At 36.2% G+C, this 26,298-nt stretch overlaps 1 protein-coding gene across 3 annotated transcripts in view; it reads right to left on the bottom strand.

Moving 5' to 3' along the window:
- Positions 1–26,298, bottom strand: part of VPS13B (vacuolar protein sorting 13 homolog B) — a gene marked incomplete at both ends in the record, with an annotated part of 689,491 nt that overhangs the window by 151,274 nt on the left and 511,919 nt on the right. For all 3 annotated transcript variants that reach the window (XM_080693506.1, XM_080693505.1, XM_080693507.1), the window contains one exon: positions 16,205–16,612. In XM_080693506.1, the coding sequence (XP_080549632.1) occupies positions 16,205–16,612 (408 nt within the window). The remainder of the gene's footprint in view (positions 1–16,204; positions 16,613–26,298) is intronic.

Below are 26,298 nucleotides of genomic sequence, written 5' to 3' on the forward strand. Positions count from 1 at the left end.
AAAAGAATACACTTTAAAATGCAGGTTTTCTTTTGAACTTAAAAGTAGGAGTGTGGATCAAAACCTTTTCATAAAACCAACGACACACTCTTAAGATATTTAGATGCAAACTTAGAGTGGTGAGTTCACTTTCTCCCAAGGAGCTCATATTCTAAATTGTCATTGCAAATATTGAATTTCACCAGACTACATTTGTAATGCTCAGGGCTTATTTTTCTAGTGCTATTTGATACTTAAAAAAGATGAAAGATTACAAAACACCTTAGGTCTGCAGTATTCACATTTCAAAGTACAGTACCCATACTGAATTTTCAATTCTGTGGAGATTTGCAAACATCATATATGTTATATGTTCTTACTACAAAAATAAGATACACAGCTTCTAATCCTCCACAGAGGGCATCACATCCACAGAAATGTTAGTGTTAAGATTTTTGTTAAAACATTATCATGTTGAAAATAAATTTCTCAATGGTTTCATCAAATGTATTGTGCTACTGAAACTTATTTAATTTACACAATTATTTTTATTCAAAGCTATAATTATTTCACTTAGAACAACAACAGAAGCAACCTAAAATTAAAAAATGGAAATAGGCTAAAAAACACCCAAGGATCAAAACTATCTTAATTAATAAAGTTTATAACAAGTATAAGTTAACAATTGCTTTACGTTTCTTGACTTCTCAACAGTAAATATCTCCTAATAAAACACACCAATTTATCATACAGCAATTGGTATAATGGGATTATAAAAGTTAGGCTTGTTAGGCATAGTGACGCACACCTATAATCTCAGGTATTCAAAAAAGCGCAGTAGTACTTGGGAGTCTTATGAAGGAGGCTCACAGGTTCCCACCAGCCTCAGCGACTTAGTGAGACCCTCCACAACTTAGTGAGACCCTGTTTCAAAATAAAAAATAAAGTGGGCTGGGGGTATAGCTCAGAGGCAGAATACCCTAGGTTCAATTCCCAACAACACACACACACACACACACACACACACACACACACACACACACACACACACACTTAGTAGGAGGATCACAAACTCTTGGTCATCCTAGGCAACTTAGTGAGACCTTGTAGAATGCCCTTGTGTTAAATCCCCAATACCACAAAATAAATAAGTAAAATTTAAAAAGTAAAAAGAGCTTGGGATGTAGCTCAGCAGTAGTGTGTCTTCAATCCCCAGTAATGAAAACAAAGTACAAATTTAAGTACAATTATCTAGAATATAAGCATTAGATGAACATCATGATTATATTACTCTTTTTTCTAAAGCACATGGTTCTTAGTACTACCTTATACTGACATACCTAATTATATGGTGGTAATCTTAATGTGAATATCCAACTGGTCCCTAATACACAGTGTTTAACTTCTTATTATATTTCATAGTTGTCATCATTTCTTCAGAGACCCAGATTAAAAACTCTTGGGCCCTTTTTGAGAGCTTTTACGTCCATGGGTAAGTTTCTAAGCTATCAGTATCTACTCATTCTTTCCATTTCTATTCTCTTATTTCATTATTTTAAATTATCAAGGAGGAGAGACCTTAGAGCTATAAGTAATTGACAGGGAAGAACACATCATCTCCTCTGCAAAAGGTCCACACTGTCTTCCTGTAGACTGAACATCCTGGAGCCAAGTGTACCTCACTCATTGAAGTTCTGGGCCTACTAGTTGGCTACTCATGATGTATTCTACTGCTCCCAACTGAGTTTAGAAATGGATCCTATTTTCAGCTGCCTCAATATATTTCTTAATTGGCAGACATAAAGTTTTTGACATTAAGTCTTTGACATTCTTTATTTTGCATCACTGTAAGATAGAATAAGAAGACTGGATGGAAGAGGCCTGCCTGAGAAGCCATCTTCTCTAAGTTACCATCCTTTGAATATAAAACACAAACACTTTTCTGTTTTAAAATAATTCTAGGCCTAAGCTGCAAGAACATAAAGAGTTCCCATATACCCTTTATCTAGCTATGTACCTATAGTGTAAATACTGGTGTCAGGAAATATATCAGGCATTGATATAATACTACTGAGTAATCTATAGATCTTATTTAATTTTTTCCAAGTTGCAAACTAGTGGTCTACAGATAGATTTTATTTGGCTTATGTGTTATTTGGTGCATTATAATTATATATCATACTGGCGCACTTTCCTCCGAGTCCTGCCCCCTCTTTCCCCCTCCCCATATATATCACTGAGTTTGGGATTGGTAACTTTTTATTTAAAATGTTGCCATTTTCTCCATGAATGTTATTTTTGTGGTCCAGAATCTAACCTAAAATTCCCAGTGGATTTAGGTATCAAGTCTTCTTAGACTTTAATGGGAGACAGATCCTCTATCTTTGTCTTCCACTACCTTGAGACGGGATAGTCCAAGCCAACTATTGTATGGAACAACCGTCAATCTGGGTTTATCTGATATTTTCTCATGAGCAGAATGAGGCTATGCATTTTTGGCAAGAATACTAAAGGAGTGATGGTCTTAGCACATCGTTTTTGGGGAATACGATACAGCTGTCTTATTAATGGTAATATTAACTATGACCACATGGTTAAAGATTTTGCCACTGCAATGTTACTGTTCTCCTCTTTACAAATATTAAATATCTTGGGGTAAGATTCTTGGTACTTTCATAAATATCTTCTTTTTCATCAATTTTTACCCACTACTATTACCCTGCATCAATGGTACTCACCCATAATGAATGTTACTGTGGTATGTGATTATGCAGCTTTCTACTTCCCTTGTTTAGAGTTGTTCCTTCTACCTCATTTACTAGCCCAATTATTTATTTATATTAGTACAGAATGCTGAATATTTGTTTTATGAGGTACAATCCATACTATATTACTTTGCTGTTTAAATGGCAATAGCCATTGGGCCATTAAACTGACATTCAAATTATAGCAGTTAGAAACTGAAATCTCAGGAAAATGGCACAGAATTAGGAAGCCAGTGGTTAGCCTATGTCCTTTTGGTGTATTTCCATATGTTTTTGAGAATTTCTTTACTTTCTGATCACAAGACATTTTAGGTTCATCTTTTGTCTTACCTTTGAAATCAACCATTTCTCCAAGGAGGTTTTTTTTTTTTTTTTTTTTTTGCTGTTGTTGAAAAATGTTATCTAGAAAAAATGGTATCACAGCTCTGGATGGTAGGTATGCTCATTGCTACCATTGTGTTGCTACTTCTAAGCCCTCTCTGTAGATAGAGCTAAGAAATATATGTACACAAACACATATAACACACACATCTATATATTTTTTTTACTCATAAGTACATATATTAAAAACCATGTACTTATACTGATATCTTTTTTTAATTCACTACCACACTGCAGTTTATAGGCTTCTCCTTTTATTTTTAACTTTATATGATTATGAAAAACTTGCTGAGTACCCCCTTCTGATGTGTTTGTTTCAAATCCATCCTAAAGCATAACTTGGAGTCAGTGGTCAAAATTAAGGCAAAAGAATTAAGACAAAAATGGGCTGGTTTATCTCTGAGTCTCTTTAAGAATGGGCTTAATGATTTATCTAAAGCACACAGATGAATAAGATTATCTCTCTTGATACATAGCAGATTCTGTTCATAACAGAATGCTTATAAGCATATGATAAAAGCTTACCTTCGTAGAAATAACATAACATATAGATTAGGTCTCACTAGATATCTACCATGCAGCAACTACTTCAAAAATATTATACTAGTTTCTGAGGTTCTGTCTAAAAAAACTCAAGTACTAGAATGATAAAATTTGTATCATTAAGCCTAATGTATACTCACAAAGTTGTGCATCTCTTCTCAGAGAACTTAAGTAGGGTTGGAGAAAGCTGTTTTGATCTCAAAAGGTAATAAAATTATAAGTATTTATTGACTGAGGAGAGGAGAGAATAAAAAATTCTAGACTTGAATTATTATAAAAACAAATATGAAAATGTTGATAGCTTTTGTGTCATTATGAGTTCTGTTAAATCCATGAATACATGAGTTTCCTGTGTGTTCCTGTCATACAAATCCTATTCTCTTTTGCTTAGGCAGAGAAAAATAGATAGATGGAATTCTCAAGAGAGAACAATGTAAAGATAATATGGTAGCTTCACATGACCATATTGGAATATCTGAGATAATTAACTTATAAAGAGAAAAGGTTTATCTTCAGCTCATAGTTTTGAGGTTCTAATCTATGACTGCTTGGTTCCATTCTTTTGAGCCTAAGGCAAGGCATCATTGTGGGTGCACATGGCAGAATCAAAGTACTCTTCTCATGGCCAAAAAAACAAAGAAAAAGAGGAAGGGACTGAAGTCCCATGATATCCTTTGAGGGCATGCCCCAATGACTTAAATACCTCCTATAAGGCCCCATCTCTTAAATATCCACAACATCTTCCAATAGAGTCATACTGGAGACCAAGCCTTTAGCACATGGACCTTTGGGGGCACTCAGCATTCAAATTATAGCAGACAGAAACTGAAATATCAGGAAAATGGTACAGAATTAGGAAACGAATAGCCAAACCTTTGGGAGACTGGAACAAGAAAAAGAAAGTAGGCTTGACTTCATTGAGCACTGAACAGGGCAGGCTGAAGCACAATGTGCCTGAGATACAGAAACCTTGTAAGTGAGTCAGGCAGTGACCCAGCTATCTCCATATTCTACTGATAGCTGAATTTGATGACTGGTTTTCTTGAGCAGAAAACTTGCCACATTTAAAGATTTTCATGGTTGATATTCACAGGAGTTTGATTTGGTTTGGGGTTGAGCATAAGAACCAACAGTGAGGTATAAAACCACTTTTTGGATAGTAACCCTTCTTCTTATGACTTAGGAAAAGGAAGATTCTAGGGCTCTAGAAGCCAGAATTGAGAGCCCAAGGTTAGAGCTGGGTAATGCAGAAGGTAGAAAACTAATGAATTCTGCCATGCCTAAGAACAGTGTTCCTTTGGAACTTTTCAACTTCATGACACTAAAATGAGTTCAGTTAGATCCCCTCCCCCATCACCACTTGCAATCCAAACTGTCCCAACTGACAGACATCTTCTAACCAATGGGATTTTGAAGAGTAATCCTCTGTCTGTTATTCAACTCCCCACCCCGATCTATTTCCATAAACTTCTCTATTCTCAGCTTGCTTTTATGATGTCTTTTTTGAAATAGTATGCATAACCAGTCTAATTTCTTAAATAAGTATTCCTCCCATATTTCTAATTACCTATTAAGGGTTTGGACATTCTAGACCACCTTGATTTAATATTTATGACTGCATGTACCCATTACTGAACAACATTCACTAGGTACCTACCATACACTGGGAATACAAAGATAAACAACTTACAGTTTTCTTTTACATTAGATTCTCTCCCAAGTTCTGACATCTCAGTGCTCAGGGTGAAAAGCCAATCAATGACATTTATGATACTGACTGCTGAGCATGTGAACTGTTAAGAACATGAATACTCTGCTGCTATTACATAAACTATTATTTTTGGCTTTATTTTTATTCAGCTATTTCTTATTTGCTAATGTACTATCCATTCTTTAATTTTAAGTAAGAAATTATTTGAATTACTATTTATTTTTTCTTTCTGTCTCTTTGACCATTTTCCTCCCCTCACTCAACTTACATCTTCTTAGCATTTAGTTCGTACTTGCCTGTACCTCAGGCTTACCTGCCCTGGCCATGAGCTTGTTTGAACATACTGCATTTAACATGGTCATGTTTCCAATGAGTACACAGAAAATGTATCAAGGAAAGTGATGACCTACAGATACAAATGTGCCCTGCTTGGTCTCTTCTGTCCCCTTTCTTTTCTTTCTTTTCATATACCCAACAAGGAAGGCAGGCATGGCTCACTTTTGAGACCTACTCAACTAATTCTACTCTTCTCCATGTGTCTTCTGTGCCTGCTTCACTTACTACACACAGACATACTGTGAACTGTACTACTCACTAGGGGTTTGCGGCACCACAAATGGGTTTGCCTGCAATGGTGAAAGTTGTCTTAGCTCTTTTTTGAAAATTTCCGGTACATTTTTAAAGGGCACAGCATAACAACAGAAAATCATGTTAGTTCAAGTTTTTTTAATGTTGGTGAAAGCAACCGGTAATAAGAGATTGTGGTGGTCAAGGAATAACAAAGAGTGGCAACAAATTTCACAAGGGGTCATTTATAGATAGCAGACCAACTTTATACCACAAAATACAAACATAGTCTCTGGGTCTTGTGAGGTGTTACTGAGGGTCTTGTGAGGTGTTACTGAATCTCTTTTCCCTCTTCTTTTGCTCTGAGAAGTTAGCCCTTGAGACATAAGTCCTTCCTTTTCACCTTCTATATCAAGAAATATACTAAAATTTTTCCTTGGGATAAAACAAATCTTATATATCACCACACACATTCAAAGCAGAGATACAGAGAATAATGAGTTCATTTAAACTGGATACTTGCACATTTAAAATCTGGCATAAATGGTAAGAGAAAGTGAATTAAGATATGTGTTATTCTTCCTACTAGATGAATATCCCACAAGTAAAAATTAGAGGGCTATCTTGGCAATGGGACACTGGAACAAACTGCATAATTTTGTGAAGTTCTGTGTGTGTGTGTGTGTGAATGTGTGTGTATAAGAGAGAGATAGGGGAAGGAGAAGGAGAGAATGAATTTGAATGAGAATGTCTACATTTGTTCTGGCTGGTAAGTATAAAGGCATCCAATTCTTTATGTTTTCTTTTTTAATTTTACCGTCTAAATCCAGAAATTTATAAGGAGGTATGGAAAAATCAAGAAATGCTACAAAAATTTAGGATATAAAATTATCACTTAATCTTGAGAAGCATGAATATTATTAAAGTTATTTATATAACTAATTACTGACCAAGTTATTTTTAAACTTCTCTTAATGTGAATAGCTTACATTAAGCTAGAGTGTAATTCGCAAAACTAGGAAATTAGTAGTGGTACAATATTACATATATATATATTTGGTGATGAGGATTGAACCCAGGGATCTCAAAGCTACACTTCCAGCCATTTTTTTTATTATTTTGAAATGGGTTCTTGCTAAATTGCTGAGGCTGGCCTCAACCTGAGATCCTACTGTCTCCCAAGTACTGTTATTACAGGCTTGTGCCACTATGCCTAGCCATTCAAAGATGTTCAAGTCACATCAGATTTTTCTCTAATATCCTTTTGTTGTTGTTGCAGGATCCCATGTTTCACTTAGCAATTGTGTGACCAGGTCACTCTAACCTCTTTTCTCTACCTCCTTCTCAACAGAATGCTCTCCTGCTGAATTTTTCCATTGACCTCTTTCAAAAATCTGTGTTTATATTTTAAATTTCAGTTTTAGTGAACTAATGGCAGATATTTAATTAAACTAAATGAGGTGTAGCAACATTGAGAAGTGATTTCAGAATCAACTGGTGTGATAAACAGAATCTTGATTTTGTTTGCATACTAACATTTTTATTGAGTATAAAAATTTAGTTTAAGGAACAAATAGTTTAAATGACCTTTAAAATACTAATAAATGCAAACCATTTGTTTTGGAAAATATTTACAAAGCACTGCAGTTCTATAGCATCAGTATACAGTAGACTCTAAATAAGGCTCCTACTTTCTACATGCTGACTCAACAAAATATAGTCTGGATCAAGCTTCAGTACATCATTAGAAAGAGTATTTAGTGACAACACAGGCTAGCAAACAGACCCAAGTACTATTTTTTACTCCAGCAGGAATTAATCTTAGGGCACTAGAAAATCAGCAAGCATGTGTTAGAAATATCCAGAAGCTGATTTACCTAATGGTGAAGCATCAAGATGCCTCAAAAAGCAAAGAGAAATCTTTTTTCTGTAAGCACAGGCCAAAAATATGACCTGTCTCTCAAAAATAAAAATCTTTCCATTTCTAGTTTTTTTTAAATCAATTACTCTGAAGTATATAAGATGTTCTAGCCACACTCCCCATCAGAATATATAAATGGAGCTGATTCTATTTAGTTATACTTGATTTTATAATAGGTCTATACTCCTGTATTGTATTATCTATAGATATAGTAAATTAAAATACAGAATAAAATTGATACTATAGAAAAAAACCATAACAGTCAGAAAACTACATGGATCCTGATGTTTAAGCTATAAGGGATGACAGTGTTTACCAACAAAGTAACCTAGAAGTCTAATCATAAAATGAGAGCCAAATTGGGTGGTCTGCTTACTAGTGTGGATCCCTTCTCCAAAGTGCCTAATGACTTCTCATATTCAGGAAGTCCAATGTCCAATGGGATGCTCACCCAGTTCTCCCACTAAGTAAAAGCTAGAGTTCCTAGTCTAAGCCAAACTTTTTCATTTGGACATACAAAAATGTAAAAAAACTACTACTAGAAGCCAGAAAAGGAATATTTGCTTTTACATAAAGAAAGAATTTCTTAGGAAAGATGTATTTACTCAGTTGACTAGGTCTATTTGGCCTTTGTCTAGTAAAGGTATCTTGTAATGTCTTAAAACACTAGAAGGCTGGGGAATTAAAAACTAATAACAAAAAAACAACAAAAAAATCAAGAGGTGATGAAGTATATGCGTTGCTACTTTTCCTCTCTCCATCTCCTAGTATTTATTGAGTACTTAGTTTGTGCCAAGCAATATGTAGGGTTCTCTGCAAAGCCACCTTATTCTCTGAACTACTGTGAACTACTCTTGCCCTCATTTGAAACATGAGCTGCGGAGTAGCTTCTGCCATAATCACCTGGCCAATAGCTCCAAGGCTGGGATTGGATTCTGTGGGTCTCCTTCAAGTACTGTGTTGCTTTATAAAAGCTACTGCTATTAGTCAGCTCTTGGTAAGTTCATTTTTTAAGTGGTAACAGGGTTTAAATAAATGCTTTTTGCTGTCTGCAACTCTTTTGCACAGCCTTCATTTTTTAAAATGCCAATTTAGGCAACAGGTCTATGGGATTAGCCAGGGTGCAAAGAACATCTCAGAAGTGTTTTCAGCTACTCATTACTGCCAGGGTAACTTTGCCAGCAACTTTCTTAGCAAATGGCCTACTGATTTTTGTGGACAAGAGGGTAATTTGCTATGACTGCAGGCAAATCTAAATATTGCCACAAATTCAGCAGAGTGAAGAACACAGATTTACTTCTAATCTCTTTTTTCATACTTCCAGGGCTGGGGCCATGACAATACATATCCATTTCATTGAATACTAACCTAATAGGTGCTATCATTAATATGCAGAGAAGCAAGTACTAAGAAAAAAGTCTCTCTAGTGATTAATTACTAGGGCTGGAAACTTTCTTCTTCAATAACATTTTAACAGGGTGACACCTTCACATTAATCAATGGCATTTTTTGTTGTCCCAAAGGCCCCTGTTTCTCCTGTCCAAGAAAATTTCAATCTTCATATATGTATGAGATTTATAGCCCTTGTCTTTCTCTTAATTTATATAAATCTAGGAAAAGATATTGTTCTTTACCATATTTTTGTTAAAAATAAGAGGAGGAGGGGGAAACATTGCTTTCCTTTATGCCATACACAGGACACACAGGACCAATGTAATGGGATATGGTTCTAAACTATATATGAGCCAAGGCCAACAGTTTCCTACAGAGTCTACTAGATCAAGCTTGGGACTTGATAACTAAAAGTGATAGCAAGAATTAGACTAATTTGGGGAGAGACCAAATTTGAAGGTGGCTTTCCATGGAACGGAGTAATAACTACCCTGGAGTTCTCATTAGAAGGGAGCAGAACCTTCTGAAGACTTCATACTCCCCAAGAGAACCATATTTATACAATTAACAATTCTTTTGTTGAAAAGAAAGCTTTTCATTATTGCGTGTGGACACATGTGGGCTGTGTAAAAATACAAGAGATGTGTAACACACGGTAAACAGAAAGTAATGATCTTAAACAGGCCAAATCCTTGAACTCGTCATTAATAAATGTCTCTCCTACATTCAGCTACCCGGGCTGCTGGGAGCCTGTTTTCTTCAAGTACTTCAAACACTGAAATCCAGGAACATTTATTATTTTAATCCATTACAGGCAGTGCTTGATTTAACTTTATTGGTTGTGGTGGTAGTAGTGGTTATAAGTGGGGGTACAGCAACGTTCTTTTACACATCATTTCAAAAGGGCTTAATTATATTTTATAGTTTGGGCCAGGAATTCTGCTTGTTTTTTGTCTAGCAAGGTTCAAATGGAGTTCAGGTCAGTGATTAATCAGAAGAAGAAGACGGAGATGGTTATCTCTCTGCAGTGAGCTCATCTCTCTCCAGAAAGGCTGGGCAGGTACATCATGTTCACCACGCCAAAGCTCAGGAGGTCACTGCGATAACCTAAGCTTGTTGCTTATTAGAAAGTTTTCATTTTTCATGAAGCCTTGAAATTAATGCATTAGGGATTTAAGCCAGTGGTTACCTTCTCTATCTCTGAGGTTACTATTCTATGTATTTTAAAGGCTTCCTGGGGAATCCACAGAAAAATGAGTATGTCACAAAATAAAAGATATGCGTGCATGAATATGATTTGCTTAATCAAAAGAATAACTGGCTAAATACACATGCACAAATAGCAAAAATCTACTCGTTTTTTTAAAGTTAGACATTCATAATTTTATTTCTTTTTTGAGGGTGTGAAAAGACCTTTTATAAATTTGTTGTAGTAATATTGATTATTACTATCCAAAAGTATATTTACTCATAACAATCAGCAAACTTGTATGCTGAGATTCTTCTCCACTGTATGTGATTTCAAAGACAGGAGTATTACAGTAACTCACAAATTTATGGATTTCATTTTCCATCATATTAGATAAGTAATGCAAGCCATTATCTTTAAGGGAGAAAACTGTAGTAATTTTACTAGTTTTACTTATTTCCTATTCAATTTTTAGCACTTTCTGATCTACTTTTTTAATACCTAAATAATTCACATTAATGTAGAGAAAAACATCATCATTGAAAAACCTAAGTAATCTACAGGCAATTTAAAGGTAAAAAAAGAGGCACATACCAGATCATCAGTAGCCACTTTGAGCCTTGTTATAAAGTAATAGGAGGGACTCTGACCAGGATTAATAGTGGTACTCAGTCTTAGGATACGGGAGTGTCATGTTTCACGAACTCTAGGCCATCTGTTCTGGCTGCCTACATTTTACTTCTGCAAGACCATAAACACACCTCTACCTTAGGGACTATAGAAAGGCATTAGAATTCTTCTGCTTTTCATTATCACGAGATTCAGTAACTCATTTCATTGTCAAGATAATCCCCCTTTACTCTCTCTTTTGCGCTTGCGGGGTATGCCAAAATGACAAATAAAATCCCAGATGTTACAGACCCAATGAGGTCTCCACCTTTCTGCGAGTGTGGGCTTTAAGCTACTTGGGACACAGTGTCAAAAATGACAGGACCCTGATGCCCACACCCAATATTCATTAAGTTTGTTAGTAATTTGTATAGCTGTCTACAGGCTGTACTTCCACTCCAATCCTCAGTGGCTGCTTAAAAGTTAAGTTTGTCCTCTGGCTTTTACTGTCAAAGAAGTCATTTCCTATTGTTCAGGCACTGGAAAGAGATGCTATTTCTTTCTAAAAGTAACAATGTCTTTAGGGTGTTGTAAGTGGCTTATGATTTCAACATATTATTGTAGGTAGTAATATCTAACTTAATGTTTTATTTCCCCTTAGGCTAGCTTGTGTCTCTGCAGCATCCAGAGGCCTTGGTGACATCTTAGGGGATTTTTCTCAGACCTAATTAACTACAGAATGAAAAGCTGGAGCTCCGCTTTCTATCAATTAATAACTGGCTTTCACTTTTCAGTTCATGAAAAGGAACTTTAGGTTCTTCATACTTTATTGCTCCTAAATTTAGTGAACAAGAGAAGAGGCATTTTATATAAATGAAAAATAATGTGGCTACGCTTTCTTCCTCTTGTTTGGTTTCTATGCAAAGATAAGTACATCTGGATGGCAGCGGCAGGGGTAGTGAAAGTTATTTAAGCCACGGCTCTCTGACTAGTCGCTCAACTCATGTTTTCCACCTGGGTGAAAAGCCACCAGCATTGCTATGGGCAGGGGGCTCCTAATTCTGAGTAAAATGCCAACCAAAATGGCCTCACTCAGGCTCTTCCCCTTGGTGTCATCTACCGTGTTCACATGCTAGTTTCCTCTCCTTGTCTGCTGGAGGTTGCTAGTATCGGTGCCCTGCGAAAGAGTAAGACAGCCTCTAGCACGGCGATTTCACAGCTCTCAACTGTGTACTCCTTTGCTGAAATCTAAGGAGTGCCGCCCTAATAGAGCCATAATTTACTTTGACAACAGGAGCTAAAGTGTGTGGTTCGCTCCCCACCTTGAATGTGAAAAGCGCTGTGCAGCCTGGCCAGAATTTATAACTACAGACTTACGGTTTCTCCACAACAATATATTTCAAATGGCAAAAAAAAAAAAAAAAAAAAGACTGGGTTGTATGTTTACGTGGGAAAGGGTTTTTTCTTTTTTAACAGAACATACTACTAATGGATTTAATGGACAGTGAATACCATCTGCCTGCCTTAAAATATTTCAGAATATAAGATTTAATTTTTAAGTGAGATTCATTTTGTTACTGATGATAAAATCATAGAATTTTCTGCAATATTATATAACGGCTTAAAATATACAAGCATTACACTTACTAAAATCAGAACTTTAGGGACACTTTACAAAAGACACTTGGGAAAACATAAGTGCTCTAGCAGAAATACGAGTTAGGTTATTATAAGTCACTGCTACACAAGCATCTGCGAGTGAAATTTAAAAAAAGAAAATCAAGTCCCTGGAAACTCCCATAGTTTAGGGTTGCAGAACAGTACAAGAGGCTAAGAACTGGTGAATTTTGTTTGCAAAGTGGAAAATATTTAACCATTTCATTTTGTTTCACATGAATTGCTTTAACCACTTAAGTGAATAGTTTGTAAATATTTAGTTTTAAAATTAATATGAAAGTATTTAAGATTATTTAAATGTACTGACAATGTTTTGAGAAAAGCATTAACTTTCTTGTTCCATGCTTTTATTACTCCCTTTCCCATATACTTCCCATTAGCTTACGACAGTTGAGATGATTAAAAAATAAAATCATTAGGTGAACTCAAATGTTTTCTGTACCTTTGATGAGTGAGGGTACATGCCTATAACACATTCCCAGTGGTGTTTCTCTAAATATTACTTAACACATAAGATTCCTCTTGCATTACAAATCTATTTCAGCTCCTAAATTAAAATTCATCTGGAAAAGACCATTTTTTCTCTGTTTATATAACATTGTCACATAAAGAGTGTTAAAAAAATATTTCACTAAAAATAGCCTGCGTAAGTTAGGGATTAGAGTAGTTTCTGCTGCTATAATTGTTCCTTTGTAGTTTTTTCCATGATGTTTTTGCACAGTGTTTTTGACTGTGTTTATTAAAGTCAGCACATCAAAAAGGATCAAAGAGAAAGTGAGTGAGAACCAAAGAAACCCCAAGTGTGCTGTCTCATTGGGGAGTTATGCAGATTTGAATAAACAAGTGCAAATTGTTGAGGTTTTAATGAAAATTTTCTACAATTATTTTATCTTAAGTCATTCTATACAATAACATCTGTACAGCAGATGGCCATACTGTACCAAGGCAAGGTTCCTTGTTCTTTCTCTGTTTAATAGTACATCTGAGATGACTACTTTTGTCACTGTGCTCAATTTGGTTCGGCAAATAATTTGAAAAGTGCAGCTGCTGCAGATGGTCACAATAGTTATATAAACTGTAAAATCAAAGACACAGTTAAGTATTTCTGTATTAGATTCAAACTATAAAAATCAGACATTAACCCCATTGAGTTAGAAGATATATTACATGGAATTTTGGGTGAATGTAGAATGATGTTGCTTGAAAACTACAAAAAGAAATATGACTACTGGTAGGAGGTTTGTTTGTGTGTGTGTTGTGGTGGTGGATAACTTTTAGCACTTATCAAAACTATACATTGAAAACAAATATATATATATGCACGCATCCCATGCATATATTCACTGCAAAGCATGGAATTTTAATATGTTCAACTATACAATGAAACTAATGTTCAAAGCTTAAGTTACTATTTATTTTAAAAAACAGCTAAAAATATTTAATTACATAATTTTTAAAAATTATATAATATTCTTATAATTTTTTAGAAATCAGTCTTTAGCAATAGCTAGAACTTAATATAATATCATTTCTTCTAATTATAATAGATTATTTTGCTAACTTGTTATCTTATTTGAGCATGCTGTCATTTAAGGCTGAAATGCAGAAAAAGTAGATTTTGGTGTTTGCTATGGTCTCAAAATAAAATTTTTCCTATTAAATGGCTAACTTCAATTTTGATTTAATTTGACAAAAAGATCTATTTTAGAATGTTTGCTGGATACCATCCAGTAGGGCTGTATAAAGTATGTCTTAGTCAAAGCTACAGTAACTATTTCTGTGTTTAACTAGATTTAAGAAAATACGTGTAAAAGGAGTGTGTAGTTTCTCTAGTAAAATAGAGAAAAAAATCAAGTTATAAAAAGAGATGAAGTACTAATTTGTATGGTTCAGTGAGAGAATTTTAATTATATTTTAGAGACTAATGCTCACTAAGAATGGACACCATAAAAAGTGGGTAAAATAGAAGTAGCAAATGAATTTAAATGCAAAGAGGATGAAAAAAGAAAAGGACCCAGATTTGAGTACAACATGTCTCTGAGTCCTAACTTTTCCTTGCTGGGACCAGGTACAACTGAAGAGGCATGGGCATGGCTCCAGTGTTGTCTGGGTTGCAATTTATTTGCAGATAAATTGGATATTGGAGTGTGCAGTGTTTCATAGTCTTTCATGTCCCATGAACCTCACATTTTTCATTTTTAACTTTAAAGACAATAAAAAAAAATACAGGGCTTTTAGCTGGCTTGGTCACAAATATTTCTGGTGAGAAAGAAATAAATCATCCATGTTTTGGCCTAAAATTCATACTTCTAAACTGTAAAACTTTTTCTTTATCTCTTAAACTACTGTGCCCAAACTAGCTCCGTGGAACCAAGTTATGATATCCAGCTGCCACTTAAGTTACTTCTTGGTAAGCAATCGAATTGCACTGAGTTTAAGGATTTACTTTTATACCAGGCATTGTCCTATAGCCCCAGTGTTCCCCATCCTCCTAGAAATTAAAGTTGAGAAAAAGGTGGTTTCTTCTTGGTACTTTTACTTTCGGAGCAACATTTCTGGCACTGTGTCCTTGACTTTTACAGTAGCCATTTCTGAAAACTGTTATTTCCCACCTGTGAGTTGCCTTTTCTCTTCCCCTCCTCACATTCCTTCTCCTCACCTTTTTAATTCAGTGTGAAAAAGCACGTACCAACTTACTCTTTTAACAGAAGAGGAAAATGTGGATGTCACTGCCAGTTAACTTCTCACCTCTCTGCCCATCAAGACATTGGGCTGTGGGACCCAGGCCTCTGTGCTGGGCTAGGCACCGGAACGCAGCCTTTCCTTGCCAGGTGTTGCTGCTGGATAAAATGCCCCCACCACATTCTTGCAAAGCTGAACCTTGGCTTCTGTTGCCCTTTCTGTAGTATATCTGCCACCGCAGCAATTTTTCTTTTTTAAATAAATTGTTACCAGGGATTTAATGCATGCATCAGAATCACCCCTAGGGCTCACTGAAACACAGATCGCTGGGCTCCATGCCCAGAGTGTCTGACCTGGTAGGTCAGGGTGGGGTCTGAGAACCTGCATTCCTAGCAAGGTCCCAGGTGTTGCTGATGCCGCTGTTCCTGATGTCACACTTTGAGAAACACCCTTCTAGTGGGTCACAAAACTTGATACTCGCTGGTTCCCTTACATCTATTTTAGGTAAAAAGAAATTAGGAATTAATGGTTTTAAAACATCTGTAGAAATGTGCCTGAAGAGGTGGAAAGGAACAATGTAGGGCATTAAAATATCTAGGCTCAAAGGATTTGTTATAAAACTATCTCTGCAATAAGGTCACAAAGCAGAAATGTTCCCATCTCTAATGGCCTTTAAAACTCTTCTACATAATAAAAATCTTCAAAATGATGCATTTTTCAGATGTTAACAAGCCATGTTGCTTGCTCTCTCTCCCTCTACTTCCATCCCCACCCCTTCTGTGACTTACCAGGTACTTTCTGTGCTGCTTTGACACTAAGGCTTCCATCGAGGTTTGACAGAGATGCTAACAGGCATGGTTTACTAGGATGGGGGACAGTTTCCATGGAGAACACAATCTGAGTAGTATGGACAGAAACTTTTTGAAAGCAGGAAATGGCTCTCCATATGTTTTCTTGAAATGAAGTTTTCTGCACTCCATCACCATGAACGTTGGGTTTAGATGACTTTCCACGGTAACATTTAGAGACTGGAGGCTCATCTCTATTCAGTGTGGCATCTGATAAAGCTGAGGTTTCTTTGCTCTGTATGAAGGTATGTACATTTTTTATCTTCTTTAAAAAATGTTTTATCTGATCCAGTTTGGTAAAACTCAGGTTTGCTTTCAAAGGTTTTGATATATCCAAGTTGGCATCTGCTACAGAATTGAAAAAGACAAGAAAATTACTGAAGTTCAATTATTAAATACTCACTAGGATACCAGGATGTTCCATTTCTCTTACTCATAGTTACTTGAAGGGACATTTTCTTTAAACCACTTAACTGGTTGTACTTCTGATACAGCAAGGGCTGCAGATGGACATCAGGCCATCCACTTCCACTCCCTCCCTCAGGCCAAAATGAAGCCAGTTTCCCCCTTGGCTATTTACCTGAAACTGGCATCCTTTCTCTCAAGGAGAAAGGACTTCATTACAACTAAAAACATGTTTGACATTAATATTGGTAGTAATCAGCACTGATCCAGCAAACTGACAGCAGTAGCCTCCCTTGCCATTCTTTAATCACATCTGCATTGACAATGTTTGTTTCTCCTTTGTGACCTGCTACAAACCAGGAGTCTCTGCACCTCTCCCTATACTCTGCATTGATAAAAGTTGAAATATCTCACCCAATTTAACATATGTACCACACAGTAGGTACTGTCCTTGTCACTCAGTTGCCTAACCTAATGAACTGGCTTTATTATTTCTGTTTTTAACTTCTTGCTTCATGTATCATCTTTTTTTCCTGTTTTTCTTATCAGGAGCACATAAGACCATAAGGGTCCTGAAGGCAGAACATGTCATATACCTTGCCTAGTGCAGTATACATCACATGCATGTATGTTTAATAAATGTTGGAGCTTAACTGAACCTCACAATTGTTCATTGCATTGGAGTCTGAGGATGTGGCAGAAGACATAATCCTTGATGAAGGTAGTAACAGAAAAATGGATAAGCAGGTCAAGTTATTACTCCTCATCTGTCTTCCTAAGGAGAGCCCTTCTCACCTTTCCAAGATTTTGTCGTATTTGGGTCTCTAAGTATATGCTCAGACTCCTTTAGGCTACTATCCCTTTTAAGTGTGCCCTCCCTCATGCTTGTCCTATCAGCTTCCAGATATTCAATGGAAAGGATCAGACAACTGAGTCACTCTTACACAATACTAAATTACTAAAATATACTCTGCTCCCCATCTATTAAAAAACAGTTTAAAGGAACGGCTTTAAAAATATATTGCCATATAATATATATACCACAAAATTTCCCAGCTAAATTATACAATTAAATGGGTTTTCACATGCTCACAAGGTTGCAACCATCACCACTATTTCCAGAATATTATCACTGCACACGCATGCACACACACATGCACATAACCCCCTAAAGTTCAGCAGTTTCTCCTCAGTGTGCCTTCACCTCCAGCCCCAGCCAGTTACTTCTCTCATATCTGTCTCTACAGATTTGCTTTTATGGACTATCAATGATAAATGGAGCCATATAAAATGCTCTTTTGAGCTATTTTCCTGTGTGTGTGTGTGTGTGTGTGTGTGTGTTTTGCTGGGGATTGAGCCCAGGGGCATTCTACCTCTGAGCTATACCTAGCCCGATTTTTTTGTTCTTTATTTTAAAAGAGGGTCTCACTGAGTTGCAAAGAGCCTCACTAAGTAGCTGAGGCTGGCTGCGAACCCAGATTCTCCTGACTCAGCCTCCCCAGTGCTGGGATTACAAGCGTGCGCAACCACACCCAGAGCCTATTTTCCTTTATATAAAATGTTTTCAAGGTTCATCGATGTTGAAACATAGGTTGGTATGTCATTCCTTTTTGTGGCCGAATAACTTCAACATATGGATGTACTACATTTTGTTTATCCATTATCGGTTGATGGATGATATCAGCTGTTTTCATTTTTCAGTCATTGTGAATAAGGATGCTTTGGACATCTATGTGCAAATTTTTGTGAGAAAATGTCTTCAGTTTTCTTAAATATCTACCTAGGAGTGGGACTGCTTTTAGTCATATTTGATCAGAGCTATTCTTGTGGATGAGAAATGGCTGCCAATGGTTTTTATTTTTATCAGGTGGTAGTAAGGATTGAGCCCAGAGACATTCTAACTCTAAGACACACTCCTCCAAGCCCTATTGTGTTTTATTTTGAAACAGGGTCTCATTAAGTTGTTGAAACTGCCTCCAACTAGTCACCCTTCAGCCTCAGCCTCCCGAATACTGGGATTATAGGTGAGTGCCATCATATCAACCTGCCAGTTGGGTTTTGATTTGCATTCTCTAATGACAAAATATGTTGAACATTTTCTTATGTGCTTATTTGTATATATTCCTGGGGAAATGTGTATTCAAATTCTTTGCTCATTTTAAAATTGGATTATTTATCTTTTTATTATTGAAGCAGTTGTTTATATATTCTTTTTTTTTTTGTGGTACTGGGGTTCCTGGAAGCCCTTCTACCTCCGGGCTACACTCCCAGACCTATTTTTTATACTTTTTTATTTGGAAACAGGGTCTCATAAGCCAGCGGCGCGCGCGGCTGGCTTCGAACCTGCGCGATCCTCCTGTCTCTGCCTCCCAAGTGCGGGGATTACAAGCGTGCGCCACCACGCCCGGCAATATATATTCTTGATATGTGTCAGATATGTGATTTGCAAATATTTTCTTTCATTCCATGGGTTGTATTTTTAATTTTATTTTTATTTTATTTTCATGTTTTTTTTCAGCACAGAATATTTTGATTTTTGTGAAGTCCAATAGGTCTCTTATTTTCTTTGCATTGTATAATTTGTAGTACTGAAAGAAACTGGTGGAAAAACTTTTAGGGAAGTTTGATGATTCAAATGACTCACATATTCACCTGCTGTGTCTACATATTCCCTTATGTGAGCTTTCAAATTCTGTGGCTCACAGAAAATAATACCCGCCTTTTACCAAATGAAAAAGAACAATGTTAGAGGAGGATAGCAACAACAGAAGAACCAAACAAAGCACAAACATTCTGATGTTGGGGCTTGAGGCGATGTGCTTTTTTCTTAATTCATAACATGGGAATTTAAACTCAGGGTCAGATGTGTTCATCCTGTGGCCATAGAAACAACTTAGTGACTTGCCTAGGGAATCCATTCTGACTGCAAACCGGCATGGCATCCATGGAATGGAACACCTGGGAGTTGCTCACTACTAGCTCAGTATGTGTTCTCATCTCTCAGGTACCATCTGGTCTCTGGAACACAGATGAAAACTGTTTACAGCTCTGGCTACTCATCTAACTTTATTCTGAGACTCAATCTTGAGTTACTACAAAGAAATCTTTCTTGATTTCGATTGCTGAGTGAGGAGCCGCTCGCTTGCTTCCAGAATATCCTGTGCATTGGTATGACTGGACATTTATATTATTTTTAAAATTATTTTCCTATTTGTCATAGTACAGTGAAATGTCAACTCCTAGATGGTAGACACTGTCCTCCTTATTAATATTCTGAACACCTAATCTACTGTTTGGTCTACTGTTACTAAATGAATGTTGTATCACTAAACAATGAGGAAAATGAATGACTACAAAAACCTGATGCTCCTTTCTTCAGAGCTCCACAGGCTCATCAAATTAATCCATTCCAAACAATCCATTAACTCCTCTTAGACATGCTATTTTCCCTGTCTCAGCTAATGACTCTATAATCTACCATGTGGCCCAAGTCAGAAATCTGACTTCTTAATCTTTCATTTCAGTTCCTCTTTCTTCCCCTGGTCCCAATCCAATCACTGAATAAGTTCTGTCAACTGTATTTCCAAAATGTTGCTGAATCCACTTCCCTCCAGCATTCCAGCCACTCCCTTTCCTCCACTATGCCTCTGACATTATTCAGCTATTATAAAGCCTCCAAAATGATTTCTTTGCCCATACCCATTCCGTGTAATTCAATCTCCACAAGTAACTTATAAATGATTTGATTTTTTTTAAGTACTGGGGATGGAACCCAGGAGAATTCTACCTCATAGCTACATCCCCACCCCTATTTTTTATTCTTTATTTTGAAACAGGGTCTCACTGAGTTGCCAAGGGCCTCGCTAAGTAGCTGAGGCTGACTGCGAACCGCGATCCTCCTGACTCAGCCTCCCAAATACCGGGATTACAAGCATGCGCCACCACACCTGGCTACAAATGATTTGATTTAAATGTGGTCCACCTGGCACTGCAAGAGAAGGAACATACGTTTTCTCTAATATGCCCAAACTAGAGAGTATTAGGAATACCAGAGAGTCTAGGTAATGGAGGGGAAACTTCAGCAAAGCTAGAATGGAAGGATAGGAGAAGAAAAAGGCTGAGGTTGATTAATGGAGGAGCTATATCAGAATATGTGTAAAAGTATGAATATAGCATGGTTAACCTGGACACTCATTGTTGGGAAGGGGGAAGGGGAAACAGAGGTGGGGAGAGGACACAAAGAACAGTCTGAATGTATGCCATTTTTAGTATGTTCCACATAAAATTAAAACAAAGAAATAAAATAAACTTAATGTTCATAAAACAAAAAAATGTGGTTTTAATTGATTTACTATAGCTTAAAACTCTTAACTGGCTCATTCTAATCTAGGAAATAAAAGACCAACTCCCTCAGGATGGAAGAAAAGGTCTTACCTTTTTTTATCTGCAGCCATTGCCTGCCTCCTTTCTTGAGAATGAAATATTTTTAATGAAAATACACAGACATTTACATTAATTACTATTTTTACAGTCTTCATTTTATCAATTGTGTAGCCTAAAACTGCCATTATGCTATTTAACCAATTCTGATACATAATTCACATCTTAGTACTCCTGAAGTTGGGAAATCCTGCCTCTCCTTTTAAGTTCCAAAAATATCAGTTTATAGAACTCACTTCGTCCAACCCATGCATACTCTGCCATACCACAATGCCTTTGCTTTTGTATTTAATGGGCCCCCCCCCTTTTTTTCCCCTAAATACTCATCTTTAGGATATTGCTCAGCATTTGCTCCAAGAAGTTAATACACAAGGCTAGGTCAAGTACCCTACTTAGAATGCTATAGCAATCCAGCAAGTATTTTTATGAGATGTGATGTTTCACCATTAAGATCTTAAGTGCATCCTCAATTCTTAATTGAGACTCACACTCAGCATGAAGAACGCGTTCAGTAGCTTTGTGTGGAAATACGTAATATTCTAATCTAGTTCTGTGGTAGACAAAGGTCTAACCACAACCCTTCTCCCCAAAATTTGTGTGATTCAGTGACTAATCTAGGTACTGCTGTACAATAAGTAGGTTTTTGGTAGTGATGCAGAGATTATCTGGTTGACCTAATTTAATTATATAGCCCTTTAACAAAGGGGAAGTCAGAGAGATGGGGAGTACCAGAAGGGCTACATGGCATGCTGTTGCTTTGAGGATAGCAGGAGTCATGTGAGAAGGGATGGGTTGTTCCTAGAGGTAAAAGTTACTCCTGATGCCGGGCGTGGTGGCGCACGCCTGTAATCCCCGCGCTTGGGAGGCGGAAACAGGAGGATCGCGCAGGTTCGAAGCCAGCCGCGCTGGCGTAAGAGACCCTGTTTCAAAAATATAAAATAGGTCTGGGAGTGTAGCCCGGAGGTAGAAGGGCTTCCAGGAACCCCAGTACCACCAAAAAAAAAAAAAAAAAAAGTTACTCCTGGACAACAGCTAACACATCACTGGGGACTTTGGTCCTACAATCACAAGGAACTCCATTAGGCACACAACTGGAAGGAGTTTAGAAGTAGATTCTTTCTAGGAGTCTCCATATTAGTGCCTATCCCAAATGAAATACTGATTTTGGCTTTGTGAAAGACCTGAGCACAGAACCAAGCTGAACCCAGCGGGGTCCTAAGAAAGATGAAACCTTGTGCTTCCTACTCTAGAGAATATAGTCAGAAAATACAGAGCAGATACTTGAGGATTCTGAAAAGTAAAGATAACAGGTAGATTGGGGAAAAAGAATAAAACTCCAGCTGGGCATGATGACACACATCTATAATCCTAGTACTTGGAAGACTGAGAAAGGAGGATTGCAAGTTTGAGAACAGACTCAGCAACTTAGCAAGACCCTGTTTTAAAATAAATATAAAAATAGGGCTGGGAGTACTGATCAGAGTAGAGTGCCTCTGTGTATAGTCTTCAGTAAATGTAAACACACACATATACGTGAAAACACACACACACACACACACACACACACACACACACTCTAAATACCACAGTCCTGGTAATTTTCTCCTTATCCGGCCCTCACTTTGCCCCTAGTCTGAATCAATGGCAGCCCAAAATACAGAGGTGGGCACCATGTACAGATGTAGGAAGTGCAAGGAGAAAAACTGTTTCTGGCTTCAAAGACTCTGAAGAGAATTCTTAATGCTCAGAGGGACTACAGAAATTCATTTTTTCTCCCTTCTCTTGTGCCTCAGAAAATAGAAGAGATTATTTCTTAACTCATTTTACGAGGCCATCCAATTACTGATAGCAAAACCCAAGGCAGTATAAGAAAACTACATATTAGTATCCTTCAAGAACAGAGACATAAAAATTCTTAAATAATTCAAAAGTCAAATCCAGAAACATATAAAACAAATAATATGCCACAACCAAGCAAAGTTAACTAGGTTGGTTCAACCAATGTAACAATATTGACAGCTTAAAGGTGGGAAATATTAATTGATGCAGAAAAATATTTGAAAAATTCAATATCCATTCAGTATGAGAAGCCTTAGCAAACTATCAATATAGGAGCACTTTAATCTGATAAAGAACATGTATGCCAAACCTACAACTAACATTATAGTTATGAAAGATTAAATGTTTTTTTCTAAAATCAGGAACAAAGTAGGGATGTCCATTCTCATTACTCATATTCAATATAATACTGGACACCACAGCCAGTGAAATAAGGCAAAGAAAAGAAAGGCATATAGAATGGAAAGGGAAAAAATAAGACAATGCTTATTTGTAGATGACAGATTTGTATATGTAGAAAAGTAAACAGAAGCCCAGTGTGGCATACATCTATGATCCTAGTACGTGGGATGCTGAGACTAGATGGTTATAGGTTCAAGGTCAGACTTAGCAACTTAGGTTCTCAGCAAGACCCTATTTCAAAAACATAAAATAAAAAGGTCTTGGGGTATATCTCAGAGGTAGAATGTTCCTGGGCTTAGTTCTAGTAGGACACACACACCAAAACAACAACAACAACAATAATAAATAAATAAATAAATAAATAAATAAATAAATACAAAAAACAAGTCAACAGAAACCTACAGAAGAATTTCTAGAATTTAATCAAGGAATTTGATAAAGCGTTAGAATATAATGCTACCACACAGGCTGGGCACGGTGGCGCAATCTTGTAGTCCCAGTACAAGCATAAAAGGCTACCACACATAAATCAATTGAGTATCCTAACAATATGCATGAAATAAAAATTTTTAAAAAATAACATTTACAATATACCAAAATATAAGAAATACTTAGGTATAAATCTAATACTTAGGTATAAATGGAACACATATTGAATCTGTATACTGAAAACTATAAAATGTCTATTTAAAAAAATTAGGGAATGGGGGTAGAAAGCATGTTTAGCATGCAAAAATGCCAGGGTTCAATCTCTAGAACTAAAACAATAAATCCCAGACATCACATAATGGACAGACATATCATACACATACAGTAGTCATAAACTGGGAAATTAAATGTAATAAAGCTACCAATTCTTCCCCAATTGATGTATAGTTTTAACATAATGGCAAAAAATCCAGCAATATTTATCTTAGATATAGGAAAACAAATTCTAAAATTTATATACTAAAAGAGAACAAGAATGGCCAAAATAGCTTGGTAAAATAGACAAAACAGAAAAGAGTCCAAACAAATATTTCCAACTTATTTTTTGAAAAAGGTGGAAAGGCAATTAAATGGAGAAAAGATACATTATCAACAAATGTATTAGAGATGTGTACAAAAGGAAAAAATATAACTTGAACTCTACTTCATACCTTCCACAATAATGAACTCAAAATGGATAATGGCTTTAAACATAAAAAGTAAAAGATTTTACAAAAAACGTTTTTCACAAAACAGTCTTAGAATAGATTTTCATATCCTTGAATAAGCCAGGCAAATTTTAGCTGAAAATTAATGCATTCACTGTGAATATTTTCAGTCTCAAAATAACAGGAAGATTATTTTTAGAAATGAGATAAATTATGCAATAAAAAAGTTGAACATGCTTTAAACATAAAAAGTTGAGCAATCCACTATTTCTGGTCTTTAACACTTTAAAAAATGGATGAAACAGTACCCTTATGATTAAGATAAAAACACTAAAGAAATAGACTAAAGAAATTTTTCAATAGAGACACAGTCAGAATTATGTAAAATATGTTTTATAAAGAACAAGGAATGGATTATTAATGTGGGTTTTATTCCAATTATTATCAGATACTTGCATTTAAGAGTTCCAAATTTCTAAATAATCCTCCTTGAACTTTAATAAACGGGTTATTTTCAAAGTTTAGATTTTAGGAATATGCAGTAATAGAGAATCTCCCAGCTGAGTCATCTACTTCTCTGCCAGATCTAATTTCTCATCATCCCTGGAACATATTCTGTATCATTAAGTTACCAAGTAAACCCATGCCTGTCAATTATTAGATTCTAATTACCCTTCAAAACTTTCTGAACAGCTACCAGGAAACAGAATAATGGAATGACTATTGCGTTAAAAGGAGATTAGATAAATACAAATAAATTACAGTGATTTTGTGCTTCCACCACCCTAGAAGGTGACTTAATAGTGAAAGGAAAAGAATCATATTGCAATAATGAAATCAGAGAGGGAATTCAAGCCCCAGATGTGATTCCCCTAAGTTTATGTTAATGCACACCTTGTGGGGGACCAAACATCAACTGGAAAAGTTTCCTGAAAACTGTTCCAGCTATTTTCTCATTTAAAATGTTCCAACTTTACTTGACCCATTAGTCATCATATTACTTACATTTATGATGTATTATGAAATCTATTACCAAAAACCCAATGGGTTCAATATGGCTTGTTATGCTCAAATCACAACATTTATGAAAGAAAACTTCTTTGTTAAGTGTTTCTTCCTTTGGAATTTTATTTGCAAAAGACTTTTTTTTTTTTTTAAAGACAAGTAAGGCTCCCTAGGAAAATCACCAATGCATACAGGGCTGTGTACAGACATGGGAATGGTGGTTTTTTTTACTGACCACCTTAGAGTGGTAAATGTGAAACACAGAACAAACACATCTAAAATACAGCCTGACTTTATAGATTACAATAACTTTACTACAAACATTTTTTTATCATCAGGTCATAGGACATTTTTTCTCTTATTCAGCAATTCAAATTTATATTTTTGTAGCTGGGTGTGGTGGCGCATGCTTGTAATCCTAGCATTCGGGAGGCTGAGACCAGAGGACTGTGGTTCAAGGATAGTCTCAGCTACTTAGTGAGGCCCTCCACAACTTAGTGAGACCCTGTTTCAAAATAAAAAATAAAAAAAATAGGGCAGGGGGTGTAGCTCGGAGGTTGAATGCCCCTGGGTTCCATCCCGAACCCGCAAAATATATATACATACATATATATATATATTTATATTTATATATATATTTATATTGTAATAGTGTCCAAATAAAGGTATTCATGATGACAGTGGACAGTAGAGACTGAATACTCTCAAGTATGAGAGCTAGAAAACCTGGAAGCCGGGTGTGGTGACACATGCTTGTAATCCCAGTATTTGGGAGGCTGAAACAGGAGGATAGCAATTCACGGACAG

The sequence above is a fragment of the Muscardinus avellanarius genome (assembly GCF_963383645.1).
Source record: "Muscardinus avellanarius genome assembly, chromosome: 4".
In the NCBI taxonomy this organism is placed as follows: Eukaryota; Metazoa; Chordata; class Mammalia; order Rodentia; family Gliridae; genus Muscardinus; species Muscardinus avellanarius.